Below are 18098 nucleotides of genomic sequence, written 5' to 3'. Positions count from 1 at the left end.
CATATATCCTTACTGATTGCTTGCCTGCTTACGCTAACACTTAAGTCTTGGGGAACAATTCCAGGGTTCTGTCCTGAGCTTTCACCCCGAAACCTTGGAATTCTTGAAACTTCCTTAGGAATGTTCTCTCCTTACCAAACCCATCTCACAGCCCACAACTCTGCCTTTCACTCGCAAGGCTTGTTCTAGGCTAAAACTCCAAAACCCTCGGAACCCGTGCCCGCCTGGGCATATGGACAGGCACCAGACCTTCAGATCACAGACACGCCTGGGCAGGGAGAGAAAGCGCATTGTGGAAACGCCATCGGAAAAGACAATGTTGTGCGTAGAGGTGGCAATTCTGCTTGGAATTGGCAGCCATTCCTCTGTCGTCACTTAGTCACTCTCCTGCTCAGCTCCGCAGGCAGCCCTGGCTCTGCCTGGGAGACAGACGCTGTGCTGCGCAGAGCACACACCCCCTCCCCGCCCCCCAGCCCACCCGGCCGGCACTTGAAGCAAAGGCTGAGTGAAGGGGACAGATGTGGAGACAGACTATTTTGACAGGGGACTGTTTTCTTCCCCCTCGTCCCAAAGCCTTTTTTCTCTCCTTGTGTTTGGATGAATTATTCCTATTCACAATGAGGAGCAAAGGGGAGCAGCAAGAAATTATTCCGAGGGGATGGAGAGACACCTGGGAACACACACACACACACACACACACACACACACACACACACGCCTGAGGTTGTCAGTATTAGACACGGTTAGTGCTCAGATCCACGCTCATTTGCTCGTCTGCCTGGGCACTATGATTCAGGAAGGGGAAAGGGGGGAGATGCTGTTTTTGTAAAGCTGTTTGCTATTTAAGTTGGATAGAGAATTCATTTCAGAGCAAGCCCTGGCCCCCTGGGTGGGGAAATAAGCTAGCAGACATGTTTGATTGTGAATGGGAAGCCCCCTGGGAGTGGATAACCTAGATAAGAAGGTTAGACAAAAGCCCTGAAATCAGGGTCTCCGGGCGCTTCGGCACCCCCATGTTCCCGGCACTCACAGCAGCCCAAATCATGCCTTCCTGGGGTTCATGCTCTATTGTCAGTTCTTGGAAATGTCCTACATGCTAGAATAGAATGAGGCTCTTCATTGTTCAGTGCAGTTTCCCTGTATGTGACCCTTAATTCAGGGTTGGATGTTCCATATATGACCATTAATTCAGGGTTGCTTATCTTATCACTCAAATCACATATATCCTTACTGATGGTTTGCCTGCTTCTGCTATTGGTTGCTACGGGAGGTCTGGTAAAACCCCCCGCTGTGTTTGTGCAGGTCTATTTCTCTCGTTTTTAATTACCACCCCAGGAGTCGTATCCTTTGGAAAGATAAGAAAACGCATTCGCAAGTTAAGAAACACATTTCATCTCACAGAGCTTATGAGGGAGGGATCCGGGTTCCAATGCAGCCGTCTCAGTTTTGACCATATTAACTGTATGACCGCTGCCATCCTTGTGTCTAACATCCTCATCTAGCAACAACACGCCAGTCTCTCCCATCCTTTGGGAATGCCCTCTCCCAGACTTTAACCAGATTTTCACCCCGAGTTCCCTGCTTCCCGGCTGGCGGAGGGTGGGTTTAGGACTGGCCATCATAGTACCCTGGGCCACACAGCCCTAACCAGGCCAACGAGAGTCCTCCCTCTAGACAGACGCCCGTCTTTGCCATGGTGCTCTCCAATAGTTATTTGGTTACTGGCCACGTTTGAAATGTACCAAGGTACCTAGTCAGGATCTGAGCTTAACTCTTGTTAGCTGCTTATCAAGGACATTGTTCTCCTATATACACTGAGTGGCCAGATTATTATGATCTCTGAACGCATAATAATCTGGCCACTCAGTGTGTGTGTGTGTGTGTGTGTGTGTGTGTGTGTGTGTGTGTGTGTATTAGAGGCCCAGTGCATGAATTCGTGCATGGATGGGGTCCGGCCAGCCTGGCCAGGGGGAGGGGACATGGGTAGTTGGCCAGCCTGCCTGATGGTCGAACTCCTGGTCGAGGGGACAATGTGCATATTAGCCTTTCATTATATAGAATATACACTGAGTGGCCAGATTATTATGTGTTCAGAGATCATCATCATCTGGCCACTCCGTGTATGTTCATCTCAACAGAAGACGCCCTGCACTTCCTGGTTAATTCATCACCACGGCTGGAGCACATAATCTCCATTTCTTCTCATTAAAAAAGAAATGGAGTGCTCCCTGGAATTCACTGCATTGCTGCAGAAAGACTGATTTTGCAAAAACCATGAAGCATTACTCCTTGCTGGAACTGCTAGGGGGTACTGTAGCGTTGGAATGGAACAGGCATAGGCCCAGCCTGTAGGGACACAATGCAGTAGAGAAAGTCCTGTTGACTCTGAAAGGACGGGCTTATGGGAGCGTGGGCCGCGGAGGCAGTACACTCCGCCACGGGGTAGGAAGTCAGGGAAGGCTTCACGGAGGAGGTGACATGTGAGTTGTAACTTGAAGTGAAAACTGCTCAAGAAAGCACATTCCAGACAAAAGAGAAAAGCATACCCACGGAGAGGAAACATACTTCTCCGCACCAATAGTAAACGTTCAAAGTGATTAATTTCTTTTTGTTACTGTTTTCGCTGCTGTATTTCCATTTCTTCTTGACACTTTAATCAGCGTTTGCAAGTAAGTGGCACCCATCCTGCCACTCCACCGTGCCCCCCTCCCGGGCAGATATCTCCAACTGGGCCCAGGGTCCTTCCTTAGAGTCTGCTCAACGCTGGGCTCCATGATTGATACAAATAAAGCAGACTAGTAAAAGAGAGTGTGTAGGGGAGAAAAGCGCGCTTACATTTCTCCTTTGAGTGGGTGGAGGCGTGGAAAGGGTGGCTATCCGGAAGTGAGCAGAGAGTTCAGGTCCTAAGATGTCACCTGGGCAATTTCAAAAGTTCCAAACCTTAAGCCACAGCGCAGACCGATTAAATCCCGAACTCTGGGGATGGGAAAAGGCTTCAGTATTTTCCAAACTCCCCAACAATGTCCCATGTGCGAACAAGATTGTAAGTATCACCACCGCAAGGGGTCTCTGTTAGAAAAAGCCAAGCGCATCACAGATGTAAAGGGCTGGCAGGGTTGCCAACTGCTCTTCCTGGAAGGAGGATGCTCTAGGGCAAGAGGCAGGCCTCTGAGTCTGGACTCTGCTCAATAAGCAGGTGCCCAGAGTGCAGACCTGAGCCGGGCACCGCTGCCCAGAGGGCAGACCTGAACCGGGCACCGCTGCCCAGAGGGCAGACCTGAGCCGGGCACCACTGCCCAGAGGGGAGACCTGAGCCGGGCACCGCTGCACAGAGGGCAGACCTGAGCCGGGCACCACTGCCCAGGGGGCAGACCTGAGACGGGCACCACTGCCCAGGGGGGAGACCTGAGCCGGGCACCGCTGCCCAGGGGGGAGACCTGAGCCGGGCATCGCTGCCCAGGGGGGAGACCTGAGCCGGGCACCGCTGCCCAGGGGGCAGACCTGAGCCGGGCATCGCTGCCCAGGGGGCAGACCTGAGACGGGCACCACTGCCCAGGGGGCAGACCTGAGCCGGCACCGCTGCCAGGGGGCAGACCTGAGCCGGCACCGCTGCCCAGGGGGCAGAACCAGAGACCTGGGCTGGTCAGAAAGCTGAGCTGAGGATCTGGCCTTCAGGCTCCTTTGTTGTTGTTTTAAATCAGTTTTGATGGACAGATGCCAAATCTACTTAGAATCGGCCATCTCTTATTTCCATTTCTATATTTTAGAAATGGGTAAGTACTAAAGCTTTAAGGGCAATCAGCACAGCAACTCAATGAGCTTGATTTTGCTACATTCCACCTTCTTTCAAGGTATTAAATTTGCATGCAGGAAACAAGGTCAGGTACATAAACATCAATGAAACTGTATCATGTCGAATTAAAAGGAACATGCCTGCTCCAACAGAACACTCACTGCACTGCCATTCACGTGAAAGTCACTCTGAGAACACGCTGCTTATTTAATTAGAATCTGAGGTCACAGCCCATGGAGCACAGAAAACATGGCTTTGAAAACAGAGCCAATATCAACACCATCCCAATATCTTTGCAGAAAAAAAGACAAATCTACCTTTTCATTACACCACAGTGACTCGGAATCTTAAGGGAAAGTGTTCCGGTCTCCCGCTCATTTATATGTTTAGATCTCCCTCTGGGAGGAAGGCTGAAAGGGAAGCGCATACCCTGATGTCCTTGTGGACTTCCATTGTAAAAGCGTGTTTGTACTGACACAGACTGTGAAATATAGACAACACCGCACTGTGAAATGAAGACAATTGAAGGATGTAAGGAAGTTTAAAAGCAGCTCCGCTGTTTTTGCATGAGGAACCATTTTATTGAGTGAAATGAGGAACTTCTGGTTGGGGGAAGGGGACAGACAAGAAACAGGTCATCTGAGACCCAGATCTGACCCTTACCTGCCCTCTAACAGAGGGAGAAAGAAAATGGAGGGTTTCTGGGATCCAACAAAAGCAGAAAAGTGAAAAATGAAGTTTTAAAATCCACACAGATCACTAAATTATCTACTTCCTTCTAGGCAAAGTAACTTTACAAAAGGAAGTCCAGTTTCAAAGGATTTCACTCTTTTTCCATCTGCAAAGTGAAAGAAACACTGTGGTCCATTTACACCAAGCATGTCAGACTCACAGCCCACGGGCCGTGGGCCTCGTTTATTTGGGCCGTTGGCCTTTGTTTGACATGCTTGATTTACACCATGGAGGACTAGGCAGCCGTAAAAAAGGATCTCTTACCCTTTGAGACAGCATAGAGGGACCTGGACCCAGTCTCGTTTTAAAATATTTATGGTCCAGAACTCTCTATTCAATAAATACAATGCAAGTAAGCTGTACTGATCTCTGGTTAAAAATGACCAGATCTGTTCTTTGTTCCTTGCAAGTCCCACTGGAGCAAAGCCCTTTAGACACAAGGGACTCCGCAAAACCCAGTTCCCACTATTGCGACCCTCTAGTCACTAGAGTCTAGTGGCTAGCCTGTCCTGGTGGGTGGGATAAGTGCTGTCAGGAATGGGGCGCCCCCTAGAGGCAAGTCTTCCAGTCTTTCCCATTCATTAGCATGTGGTTCTCAAACATGGTCCCTGGAAGAACAGCATTAGCTGTTAGAAAAGCAAATGCTGGGACTACATGTGTCTTAGTCCCCTGGGGCGACTACACCAACATGCCACAGACTGGATCTCTTACAAACAGAAGTCCATTTCCGACAGTCCTGGAGGCTGGGAGTCCGAGACCCAGGCACTGGCCGAGCCAGTGTCTGGGGAGAGCCTGGCTCCTGGAGCATAGACGGCACCTGGCAGCTGTGAGCACATGGTGGGAGGGGCAAGGGAGCTTCCCCTTCGTGTGGGCTCCATCCTCATGTCCTAATCACCTCCCGAAGGCCCCACCTCCTAACAGTCACTTAGGGGTTAGGATTATTTCAACCCATGAATTTGGGGGAGTCACATTCAGGCCACAGCAGCCCCATCGTAGGCCCGTTGAATCGGAACCTCTGCAGCGGGGGGGCAGCAATCTGGGTGCAACAAGCCTCCAGGGATGCGGACTCCACGCACTACATCTGAGAGCCACTGTATTCTAACACTTCACCCCGAGATGTCAGGTGTCACCGTGCAAAGAAATACTTACAGAGCCGTGAACCAACCTACCCTGTCTTCCCTCCAGGCAGACAGCAAGTACAGCTGACGCTTGCATCAGGCAAAACCACGGCGCCGCGGTGGAGGAAACGTCGCGTGCCCACACTGTGGTTTCGTGTGCGAGAAAAAGTTTGCAGTGGCTCTGGAAGGATCCCCAAAACATGGCTTTAAAGAACGACTGTGTCCCTTGATGACAATGATAAAGCCACCTCAGTGTGTGATGCCACAGGTACAAGAGGGGTGGGGGTAAGCCAGCGCCCCCACCCCCCCAGGACGGAGCAGCTCCGGGCATGGCGCGGCCTCTCTCGCCAGCAGGTGCGCTCCGCCAGCCCCACCCTCATTATCCGACTGCACAGGAGGCTGAACACGCCCCCGTCGGGGTGGAAGTGAAAATCACAATAAGCAACAAAGGACTCTTCGTATTTTCATCATCTTTTTTATTGAACATACATAGTACATGTAAACAACCGGCATAAAAGTCATAAAAATACACCGCTCCTCTGTAACATCACTGTTCCCGATGCAGCCTCCCCTTCCTCCTCTCCTCCTCATCTCACACTGCGCTGCTTCTGCCGGGCGCTGTCAGGGGCTGATCTTCTGCTAGAAATACCGCCCCGGCTTCGTGTGTTCCCCTCAGAGCATAGCTGTCTTTACCACCTCCTTGCTCATCCTTACCTTCCTCACACTAAAGCAAAAAGAGCTTTAAAGGCTAAAGAAATGCGTAAAATACTGAACTTTAATACTGTTTTGTCCCATTTATGAAACCTACTACTACGCTGTGTTTCCATAAAAAGAGATTTAGAATCTGCAGCACCGGCTGCCCCCGGAAGTGACCGTGACCGAGACGGAGACCGAGCGGGCCACGCAGCCCGAGGCCTGCCCGCCCCGTCGGCCGAAAAGCAGAAGCAGAGCTTGCTGGGAGCCGCGTTACAAACACTGGCACAGCGATCTTCTGGAATGACACCAACGTGACCACTTCCCCTCTCCCAGCACAGGCAGCAGTTGCCACAGTGTTTAATGTCCCATCACTACATGTGCCTTATTAGGAAGGAGATTACTGGAGGGTGGGAGGAACAGAGAATAACTTTAATAAAAAGTACCATTTCTGAAAAGTCTTGTGACCGCTGAATATACCAAACAGCCACCTTTGGGTGGGAAACAGCTGCAGACCGAGGGGAGCGCTTCCCTCCGCGCCCTGCTCGCCCATCCTCCCGGGCTCCGGTGCCCTCTGCCCATTTTTCTGGATCGTTGCAGCTTTGCTCAAATTCTACTCCCGGGTCACAACTCCCCGGCTACTTCCCAAGAAGTAAAAGTCACCCAGCAAGTGACAAAGAGGGGGCCAAGCACCTAAAGACAGAGACAGAACGGGGGGGGGGGGGGGGAGGGGGTGCCTGGGAGGAGGTTCCCGGGACGCAGACTGGGGTGGGGGCCGCACCCTCAGGTCTGCTCTCAGCTAGCACTCCGGACCCGGCTGGTCCTTGGTCTGTGAGGAGGCGGAGACAACTGCGATGCTGGCTCCCTCGCCCAGTGGTTCAGGCATGCCTGTGGTTCAGAGGACGCTGCATGCTTCACTGTGTAGCCCGCCAGAGGCACGGTTTGCTTAGAATTTAAAATCTTAAAACCGTTTCTCAGAGCTACAAGGATTCACTGTTTTGAAAAATCTCATTTCACACAACTTCTAGAAAACAAAAATTCATAATAGGAACTCAAAGGAGGTTTGGAAATTTTTCAAAATAAAAATAAATAGGAAGAAAAATATAAAGAGGAAAGCTGAATATATTCATTCCTCACACTGAAATGGTTTTTAGAACCAAAATGGTAAGGCTTAAGGCTTTGTCTTATTAAAGACAGGCAATTTTAAAAGTAAAATATAAAACTCCATTCAATATTATTATTCATTTACTTTCTGACAGAAAAATTAGTCATGTGGTAGTATATCTTAATAGTAACAGAAAAACAACCACACACTACCATCTACTATTCCACTGTAAATTATGTCTACAGAAATATACATTAGTTTCTGGATGTATTACATTTGAGGTTGTTCAAAATAGTTTTTCTTAAAACTACAATTAAACATGAAAAATTTTAAAAGTGGTTTAAAGGTATTAAAATATACACATTTGAATAATACTTAAAAATGAGAAAATATACACTCGCCATTAAATATTTTTAAATCAAGAATAAGTACTTGATAAGGAACTAAATGAGTAAATACCACTTATTTGACAAAGAATGCTGGGATGGGGGAGAGGAGGAGGGGAGAAGAAACGCTAACACCGCACTGTTGGCTGCACAGCAATGGACCGGACCATTAGGTCTTAGAATCTGGATTATTCATGGGCAGGAAACGCTTTGTTAACAAGAGCAACAAAGAACGGAAGAACAGGGAGAAGGGAAGTAAACAGGTAATTCCACACAGCAGCCACCATGGCAGCCCCGTCCACCCTGAGGACAGGGACCACAGGACTGAGGAGCTCCCGTGATCACTGGCGTGTCCCAAAGACAAGAGCGAGAGGCAGACACAAAAGCAAGGGCCTAATAGTCCATAAGCTGTGAAATCAGCCCCACGTAGCTCAGAATTGACCATATTTTCAGATCATCTTTGTTATCACCTATTTATTTTGTAGACAGGTAGCTTTGCTCCTTTTAGCACACATGTTTAAGTCAAATACAAGCACATACTCATTTGCATAGCAAATTTTAAGGGGTGCATTGAAATAGTACCCAATTCATAGTGGTATACGTACTTTTACAATCAGAATGACATTCGAATCGACCAAATAAGACATTTTCCTATTTGAAAACAGTTAGCTATAAAAGTTTTTGGGATCTGCTTAAAAACAAGGCATGAGTTATTAGCAAAACGTTAAAACCATGACTGATGTCCTCTGGAGGCCGTGGTCATTCTTCTATAACTTCCAAGACTTTGTAAACACTGTTCTGGAACACGGTGGTGAAGTGCGGCTCGGAGTCCTTCACCAGGAGGGTACATAAGGGTGGCTTCCCAGCGTTGGCGGGGTCCTCCACGTCCCAGATCTCAGGCATGCTGCAGCCGGGCCTGGAAGGTGCACGCACAGGGAGCCAGAGGGGTCAGAAGGCGCAGGGAAAGCAGAGCACACGCTGTATTCCTGCCCTCCCTCCTTTCACCCGCTCCACGTCAACTAACTGAGTTCAAAAAATCCCTCAGAGTAATTTACAGTGTGTGAGCCGCCCTAAGCCCTCCTTAGAACAAGGGGAACACAGCAAAGCTGGTGCTAAAGAAGCAGACCTACCAAGTACGTGAATGCGGTGATGGGGAAAGAGCTGGTTACCTTCTGCCTCAGCTACTTACCACAATGTGCGTTTGGACGGTTCGCTCAGCCTCACCCCCACATTGGTAAAATGGGAAATACCCCTGGCTTGGCTGTGCATAAGGATTAATAGAGACACTGTATCTAGCATCGTACTCAGCATGTAGGAAGAGGTAACCTATTATATTAATTTGACAAATTTTAATTGGCAAGTTTACTTAGTTCATATTTATGCAACTTTCCATAAACTGTATTCCAGAAAGAACCAACTTCAAGAAAATGCAGTAGTGTTAAACTCACATCTTAACTGAACGCATAATTCCATCTTGAAAGCGACATACTTTTTAAAGAACAGAAGTAAAATTGGTATTGTGTGATATTTGCCCAAATAAGATTAAGGTCTTCGAGATAACTTGAACATTTATTTTAAATCTAGAATTGTTGGCTTTTGCTAGGGTTCACAATTTCCTTTTTTTTGGCTTTTGTATATTGAAGATTTTTATGTTATACTCCAAAATATCAGTCTTTTCTTTTAGAGCTTATGACTTTTGTCTTGTTTAAAGAATTCTTCCATACCACACTATCGTGAACACATACATTGTGTATTCTCCCATGAAAGTTTTAAGTTTGCTGTGTACATTTAAACCTAGAACTCATCTGCAATTAATTTTTCTGTATGGTGTGAGGTAGAGATTTGATTTTAATTTTTGCTCAGTAACTCTTGGTCCAATTACTGTTTATCAAATCCACCCTCACATACCCACTGATCAGTAAGTGACACATTACTTTCAAATCTATATTGCCTCATACTTAAAATCACTAAAGTAATCATTGATTCAGCAAGGAATAAACACTGGATGCAAAAGGTATCTGGTGAAACGCTGTTGGGAAAGAGGATGAACAAATGGCCTCTACGTACCACTCTATAGATTTCTTATTAATCATAAAGGAAAGCTGTCTCCTTAAACTGGAGAGAGTGGGACATGCTTCAATCACGTGATGGGACTTAGCCTCACGGATGACGGAACAGAGGGATGTGCACTCCTAAGGGACACGGAATGGGAAGCGCACACGACTTCTCTGCCAAACTGAACCTAGTCCCGAGGGTCGGGGGGCAAGCCCACATGTGGGACGTGCTACACGACACTGGCCCCGTCCCTAAAACAGAAAAGGTGAACGCAAGTGGACAATCTTCTATTCGCTTTGAGAAATTTACAAAATAAAAACGACAGAAAAATAAAAGGAGAAATTATAGAGCGTTGGCAACTGCTCATGTTTTGTCACAGCTGCTTCACTTTTTTCTAAGAGAAACAGCCATTCCCAGCAAGTCCCTTTATTCCCAATGGCAACCCCGCTCGCTCCCTACCCTCCACCAGGAGCGACACAGTGGTGGAATGCAATCCTTTCCCTTTTCGGAGCATCTTTACTTAGAGGGCATCAATCACCCAGAAAGTGCCTGCACAGACCTATCGAAATAAAACACGGAGGCAGCGTCCCCTCCCGGCCACCCTCAGAGGGGGCTGCTGCCAAGAGCCCAGCACACCCTGCCAGACCGCCTTCCCCTGGTTCTGGTTCGGACACGGGCACGCGGAGGCCCGGGCCTGTGTGTGCACCGGCGCCCAGGGCTGCTTTCACACAATGAGGCTGTTCGGGGACGCCTCACCGGCCGATGAAATGCGGCCCTTTTCCATCTCATTACACAAAGACCTGCTTTACTCTTTAATTGTCGCTGGTACACCTATGCATTACGTAACCACTCTCTCACGGGGGTATTTAACTGTTTCCCTGTTACCATAATAAAGCGGCGCTGCACAGACATTCCTGTGCCTCTCTCCTCTGCAAGCTCCGCTTCCAGAAGCAGCACTATCACCGTGGCAAAGCGACACGCCTTTCCCGTTGCCTCCGTCAAACCATCTCCACGGGAGGTTTTCCCATGAGTGTTCGGTGCACATTTCTGCACACCGGGGCTGACCCCGATTCTACCGACACTGAGCACACACGACTGGGCTCGGCTTGTGTACCTTCTCGTTTTCTCCCACGAGCCGAGGCCAGACTGTGAGCACACGCCGGCCAATGGCAGGGAGTGAGCTACACAGGCAGCAGGAAACGCCCCGCTCCTGAGCTCCCTGCCTGCAGGAGGAGAGAGGGCAGAGCTGCCTGGGGGAGTACTGTCGGCCCAAGTGTGACATCCTTGAGTCCCTACGGAGTTCCCGAAGTCTCCCCAGGCCAGCCGGCTACATCTTCAAACAGCATCAGTGACAACCTGAATAATTTTCTTCTGAATTCATGTATTTTAATTTCATGTCAACTGTATTATTGGGACTAATGAGAAAGAAAGCAGAGAATTGAGAGCAGTTCATTAAAAGCTCGTCTATAACTCGCATTTGAGCGTATTTTCATACGTTATTGGAACACGGGGTGTCCAGTAATAAGGAATAATCAAGGCACACAATTAAGCCACTTGTAAAGGAGATCGTATAATTCAGGGCTCAGCCAAGTGCCGGCACGAACCAAACACTAGATAAATATTAGTCCCTGTCCTTTCTTCTCGCAGGTGAGCTCCCCAGTGCTCCTCTGGTCTGGCAGGTTGCTCTGTCCCCTGGCACGCAGGTGTCTCAGGCCGACATGGCTGAGCCGGGAGCGAGGGCCCAGGCGGGGGAGAAGGGAGATCCCAATGCGGGAGGGAAGTCTGCCAAGAAACTCCGTCCTTCCCATGGCCACGGCCGGCCCCGCTATCAGTCTTTCTCCCCCGCCTCCTCTCTGAGCGCCTGTTTGCTTCCCTAGCAGAACGGAAAGCACAGTGTGCGTTTTGTTTCAAGGACTAAGTCCTGAGATGTCCTGAGATTTATCATCAGTCTGGCTGCAATCTTGCAGCAGATCGAGTGTTGTTTTAATAACGGAGTGGGGATAACAGGTTAGAGAAAGTCACTTCCTTCGCTTCCTGCCTCCCCACTTCTGCTGAACAAACACAAGGGCAACTCAAGGTCCCCGTGGGGACGCCAGCACCCCCACCCTCCACCTCTGAGTCTTGGTGCTGGCAACAAGCTCTGTCTAAACGGGTGATTCACTGCTGACTGTTCAGGGTGCAGGTTACCTGCCTGACTAAATTCCTGAAGCTGTCTTCTCACCCTCATGTACAGACAGCAGTGCTGAACTACCACTGCCACGCACATCCCGGGCGCTCCCACAGCACCGCAGCACCGGTCCACTCTATTCTGCCAGGGTCCCGGGGAACATGAAGACTCTTGGACCAAGGCTCGTCATTAGCTTGGGTGGCGGGAGGATCATGAAACATGACATTTCTGTCCCAGGAACCTACAGCTGTCTCAGGCTGGCAGAGCCTTGGAGTGAGGCCAAGCACGGTGGAAATCGCCATCAAAAAATGGAGTGCTGCCCGGAGTGGCTCAGTGGTTGAGCATCGACCTATGAACCAGGACCCACAATCAGGGCACATGCCCAGGTTACGGGCTCAATGCCCAGTGTGGGGCGTGCAGATCAAAGATTCTCTCTCATCACTGATGTTTCTATCTCTCTCTCCCTCTCCCTTCCTCTCTGAAATCAATAAAAATGTTTTTTTAAAAGGAGTACTTCTGACAGCAGATGTCAGCCCCATCCAGTTACTACAAAGTCCTCATAAAAGTATGAGAAAAGTTAAGAGGTTTTTGTCCTAAATTTACCCAACAAAGTTAAAGATGAGTATATGAATTTCATATACATTCTTATGTTCAAAAGGACTTCAAGCATTTTCTAAATCATGACTCTTAAGAACAATAACATTTTCCATAAATCCTGATTCAAGACAAGTCACTTGGGACATATTCACAGAAAAACCGTCCAACAATCAACAACTGTTCGAGTTTGCTGGTGGGCAACGCTGACAAACCGTGCCCCAGAACTGCGTTTACTCCTAAGTCCATATCTAATTAGTCTGTCTTAACACCCTGTGTACCACTGAAATACATGGTGAGCATGATCAAGCCATCGACAGCAATCTCCTGACGGCTTCTGCTTAGCTCAAGAGCAGTGAGAATGAGCAACAGGAGCATTCCATAAAAATCCCCGATTTCTGATGAGACGCTCACGTCCTTGCCCCGCCTGGAGCCAATGCTTGGTGTTTCAGCAGCAAGCCGCTGTCCTCGGCTGCCCGGCCACCCAGCGCAGCTGACAGTCCGCTGTGGAGCCACATTAGCTTTGAGGGTCTTACTAACTCTTGCTGCTACACCCTTAGTGAGCGGCTCTGTGAAACAGGCATTTTTTAAAACGATAAACCCAAGAACATATGGGTCAGGGTAAAGTTAGCTATTTTCCCACTCAAGTAAGATGTGAAACAGCGAGAGAGAAGTTTCTGTCTAAGCTGCTACTGGGAGGGCCCCGTCCATCCAGGCCATGGGGTGGCAGGGACGGTGGGGACCAAGGAGGCCCTGACCCTCACGCCTCACCACGTCATCACAACCAGACTCTCCACTATGTGGTCTCAGACTCTGCAAGTCTTTTAGAGAAAATACATCCAATTTGAAATAAAAGATTTAAAAATATCACGGGCAAATATTAATAATTTGGGAAATTATCAATCAGCGCCTGTATACTGCCTTTAAGGAAGTGTACATGTACCAATCATTATAAAGAAACAGATATCTGTAATGATGGAAGGAAAAAACGCCAATTCAAATAGTTATCTTACAAAGACTTTTCCACCTCTACTTTGCTAATGCTGTATCGCACCCGCACGACGTAATGAGGCGCTTGCCCAGGAGCCTGACGGACGTTCCCTGCCCCCGGTCAGCACACAGGAACTGCGCGGAGTACTCACTTGGATCTTCTCACGCACCACGACTCCTCCAGAATGTAGTAATTCACGTGTAACTTGACCAGTTCTCGCTTCACTTCTTCGGCGGCTTTGCGGCTATACATCGAGTACACTATCTTCGTTCTGGCTCTTTAAAGAAAAATAATGGGGCAGAAGATTGTGGAGATTCAAAGGGCTGGGAGAAGGCACCCAGGAGACTGGGCCGGAGGCTCCCCAAACCATAGGAGCCCACTCAGGGCCTCGGGAGGGGGTCAGAAGGAAAGGGGAGGAGGCGGCACCGGAGACCGGGAGAGGGGTTCCCACACACTTGGGCTTTTGTCTGTTTGCTTGGTTTTGTTCTAACGCGTCACTCGCACAAGCAAGAGTGGGCGGGACGCGCTGCACAAGCACAAGCTGGCTCCTTCCCGCTGCCCTGGCCAGCCCTGACCCCGGCGGCCAGCGGCTCTCATTCCATCCCTCGCTGTGTAAAAGCTAAAATCATCCAACACACTGCTCTGGAAATTAGCTTGCCAGGAATGTTTTTTATAATGAAAAGCTTTTTATTTATAAAATGTATATCCCACTGTTACTACTAGGATTCACCCAGTCCCTTAGGAAAGTAATAACTTGACCTACCCTAGAAATTGCACGAAAACGGAGTCTATTTCCTTTTCAAAGAGAGCATACTTTATGTTTTTAAGAAAAAAACAGTAAAAGACAAAACACAAAATCATTTTAACAGGTTATACTGGTGAAAACCAGAATAAAAGCCTCTCTGAATGGAATTCCATAAAAATGGGCCATGAGAAAACCTTCCAGAAGCTACAGGCTAAGGAGTCTCCGGGAGCCCGAGGAGGAGTAATAACCTGTGTTTGGGAGCCGTGACCCGACTGGGCGGACACGCTGGGACCTCCTCGGTGCCCGGTGAGAAGATAAGCCCCGAGGGGGCTGTACTGCCCTATGGAGCCTCACGTTTGCAAGTAACTCAGCATCTACCTTCAGCTTCCTCCCAACTCTGTAGGCCCAGCTCACCGCATCCTTGCTGAAACCTGACTATTGTGCTGGCTCCCGCACTGTGTGTATGAAAAACTTGTTTCCAGGGTGAGAACTGTGTACCTCAATCCTGCATCTTCATAATGCGGATGGTTGACAACGGGCCGAAGGGCGGAGAGCTTCACACTCGCCATCGTGGGCATGGCGCCCGCAAACACCGCGTCTGCAAAGCAGGAGCCACGTCTTAGGAGGGCGCTCAACTCCAGGAAGCGGAGCCCCGCCAAAGGAGCTGCGGCCCGCAGAGGTCACTTAGCGGCTCAGGGCAGAGCCACAGTGGAGTCCAGTGGCCAATAACATAGCAGCCGCCACCCAGCTCCGTGAGCCCTTTTCCTCATCGCCTCCCTATTGAGGGTTTTGTGTTCTGTTTATTGTACACGTCTTAGATAGCTTTCCTGATTCTAGGAAAGAATTATCAACTTGACTAAGAAACTTTCATAGCACCAAAAAATTCTGAAGATGATTTCATATTCAGTCATTTGATACTCAGGATAACAAAATCTCTCTCTTTAAACATAAAGATCCCATGAGTTCATTTCAAGATTATGAGTTCATTTGGCTAAGATTAAAAATTCATGAAGAAAACAAGCATAAAAATTCTTTTAAATTGTGGCATGTAAAACTTTAAAAAAAAACTGGAATTTATGGAAAATAGCAAAATTAATTACTAAAAAAATAAGTCTAGCATTTCCTTTGCAAACCACTTAAGCAAGATTGACACCTTGCCCGGCCCGTGTGGCTCAGTGGTTGAGCATTGGCCTATGAACCAGGAAGTCATTGTTCGATTCCCGGTCAGGGCATATGCTAGGGTTGTGGGCTCAATCCCCAGTGTGGGGCGTGCAGGAGGCAGCCGATCAATGGCTCTCTCTCATCATTGATATTTCTATCTCCCTCTCCTTCTCCCTTCCTCTCTGAAATCAATAAAAATATTAAAAACAAAAACAAAAAAGATTGAAATCTCTCTTCTGGATAATCCACGAGCAGCACTGACTAGAAAGAGTAAGGCTACTGGCAATTACTTGGTTTCAGGGTTTGGCAGTGCATGTAAAATTTGGGGAAAACACTACTTTTCTTTTTACCTGGTTTGGTACTATATTTGATCCATTCTATAAGTTCTTCTTGTGGCAAATTGCTGAATTCCCCTACGATATTCCACTGGGTTTGCAGATTTGCGGAACCTTGTATCGACATTGCTGCCAACAGAGCAAAAACAACAGCACCCGGGTGCACTTTGCAGAAGAGCCATCCAAACAGCTGAAACCAAGTCAAAGGCACACGGCAGTTAATTGTCAGCAGGAAGCAGCGTGCTCCCAACACGCACACGTTCTTCCCAGAGAACAACACAGTCTCTGCGAGGGCCCCGATAAAGCATGGATCACCCCACAGAAAAGTTCCACAAACAGTGACCGTGAGAATCAGAGGATTCTCCCACCAGCCCTTACACTAGTGGGCCGAGACTTAAGAAGCTCTTCTCTCAACTCGCTCTCTCTCCTCCATCAGGCCAGGCCAGGCCAGGCCCACGGCAAAATGAGAATGGGGCCCCTTGTGTGAAGATTATGAAGATCACAGAAGCCACAGCAGAGCACGGAGTTCAGTGCAGCGTCCTTCCCCAGGTGGCTGTGCGCGGAGCACCTGCCTGAGAGGCCAGCCCGGGTCTCCTAGGGCCTCAGTCTCACTTAGACGGGGGGTGCAGGGAAAGCTTCCAACCAGCCTCCTTTCCTGCCAGGCTGCTGGGCTGCAGGGGCAGGAACAGCAGCCTCCCTCCATCGACCCCCGGAAAGCAGTGCCTCTCACACCTAACAATATTCTGCCTGGGAACCGGAGGCCAGCTGGATAACAACACGTGGCCGCTACCATTCTCTCCCAAAGATGGCTTCCGAGGACACATACCGAAAATGGTGCCTTTAGGTATTCCACCCACTGCTCTACCCTCATCCCCAGAGCGTGCTTTAGACGCTTAGTAAATACTCTGCGTTGAAAAGAGGTCCTGCTGCCACACAGGGCCACTTGACTGATGAAAAGGTGACCCTGTGGCCCTAGCCTGTTTGGCTCAGTGGATAGAGCATCAGCCTGCAGACTGAAGGGTCCCGGGTTCGATTCCAGTCAAGAGCACATGCCCAGGTTGCAGGCTCAATCCCCAGGAGGGGACGTGCAGGAGGCAGCCGATCAGTGATTCTCTCTCATCATTGATGTTTCTATCTCTCTCCCTCTCCCTTCCTCTCTGAAATCAATTTAAAAAAAAATTAAAAAAAAGAAAAGGTAACTCGGTAGAAGCACAAATCTGTGACTACAGAGCAAGGAGGCAGGTATCCAGGCAAAGCAAGCAGCAAATACCCAGCAGGCTATTTAAACGGGAAAGCATCGAAGCTAGGCATACATCTGTATGCACATGTGGACGCAATGAAGATACTGTAAAGCTCAATACAGAGAGAACATGTAACCTGAAAGTACTGATCAAATAAAATCAATTGTTAGAATTCTTTGATATGAATGTCAAAGCAAACAAATATCTCTACAGTTGAGCTCTGCTTCTCATCAACATCGGCAGTAATCATTCCTGAACTCACTGCACTGACTTGTTGTCAAGGACTATTCCAGAAGTTAGGAGACAGAACAGGATCAGCTTTGGCTTTGCAGGAATAATCAGTACCAAACCATGAAGAGCTTCAATGATGATCACTTCAAGAACTCTGGGGAATTCAGTATTGTCTCCGGGTCCCTCAACAACAAAGGCTGTGACGTTAGCACAGCGGCTACCACGCGAGCCACGCCTTACCTGTCTCGAGCAGATTAAGGAAGCCATGACACACATGTGTGGCGTCAGGAAGAGTTTTAGTCTCATGATTAAAATGCCGAGGGCTGTGTAGGCGACCAGCTGCAGCGCATGGTACACCAGCTGGAAGGAAGAGGAGACAGTTTCACTCCGACTGTTTGTGGCGTTTGAGACGACAGCGTTAAAACGGTGGGCATACCGGAAAGCGTAGTGTTTCTTAGTAACAACACTCTCATTTCTGAAATAAACAAGTCTTCACATTCACTGTCCAACCTCTCCCCTCTGTCTGAGGGCTCAAACTCCATCACGGAGGCACGCTCTGCATCTACCTCGCGCTCCCAGGTCCCGGCGGGAGCGGCCACCAGAAACAGCGGCGGTTAAGCGCCCAGCCCTGTGCCGGCCCCCCCATCAGGCCAGGCGGGAACATGCAGTGCGGCATCCCTGGCTGCCCTCGCCATGCGTGTGCTGAGAGAGGAGAGCGCAGAGGCCGCATCAGAAGGCAGAGAGGGAATTC

The 18098-nt window shown here is 48.9% G+C and overlaps 1 protein-coding gene across 1 annotated transcript in view; it reads right to left on the bottom strand.

Annotated features, from left to right (window-relative positions):
- Positions 1-6083: 6083 nt before the first annotated feature.
- The window catches only part of DPY19L1 (dpy-19 like C-mannosyltransferase 1), a 60365-nt gene continuing 48350 nt past the window's right edge, over positions 6084-18098 (bottom strand). Inside the window, exons 18-22 of the mRNA XM_079785943.1 lie at positions 17588-17707; positions 15891-16065; positions 14878-14977; positions 13786-13911; positions 6084-8743 (exon numbers count right to left, since the gene is read on the bottom strand). Of these exons, the coding sequence (XP_079642069.1) occupies positions 8587-8743; positions 13786-13911; positions 14878-14977; positions 15891-16065; positions 17588-17707 (678 nt within the window). The 3' untranslated portion in view covers positions 6084-8586. The remainder of the gene's footprint in view (positions 8744-13785; positions 13912-14877; positions 14978-15890; positions 16066-17587; positions 17708-18098) is intronic.

The sequence above is a fragment of the Cnephaeus nilssonii genome (genome assembly GCF_951640355.1).
Source record: "Cnephaeus nilssonii genome assembly, chromosome: 12".
Taxonomy (NCBI): domain Eukaryota; kingdom Metazoa; phylum Chordata; class Mammalia; order Chiroptera; family Vespertilionidae; genus Cnephaeus; species Cnephaeus nilssonii.
The sequence above is the reverse complement of the archived record's forward strand: the minus strand, read 5'-3'. Positions and strand labels throughout refer to the sequence as shown.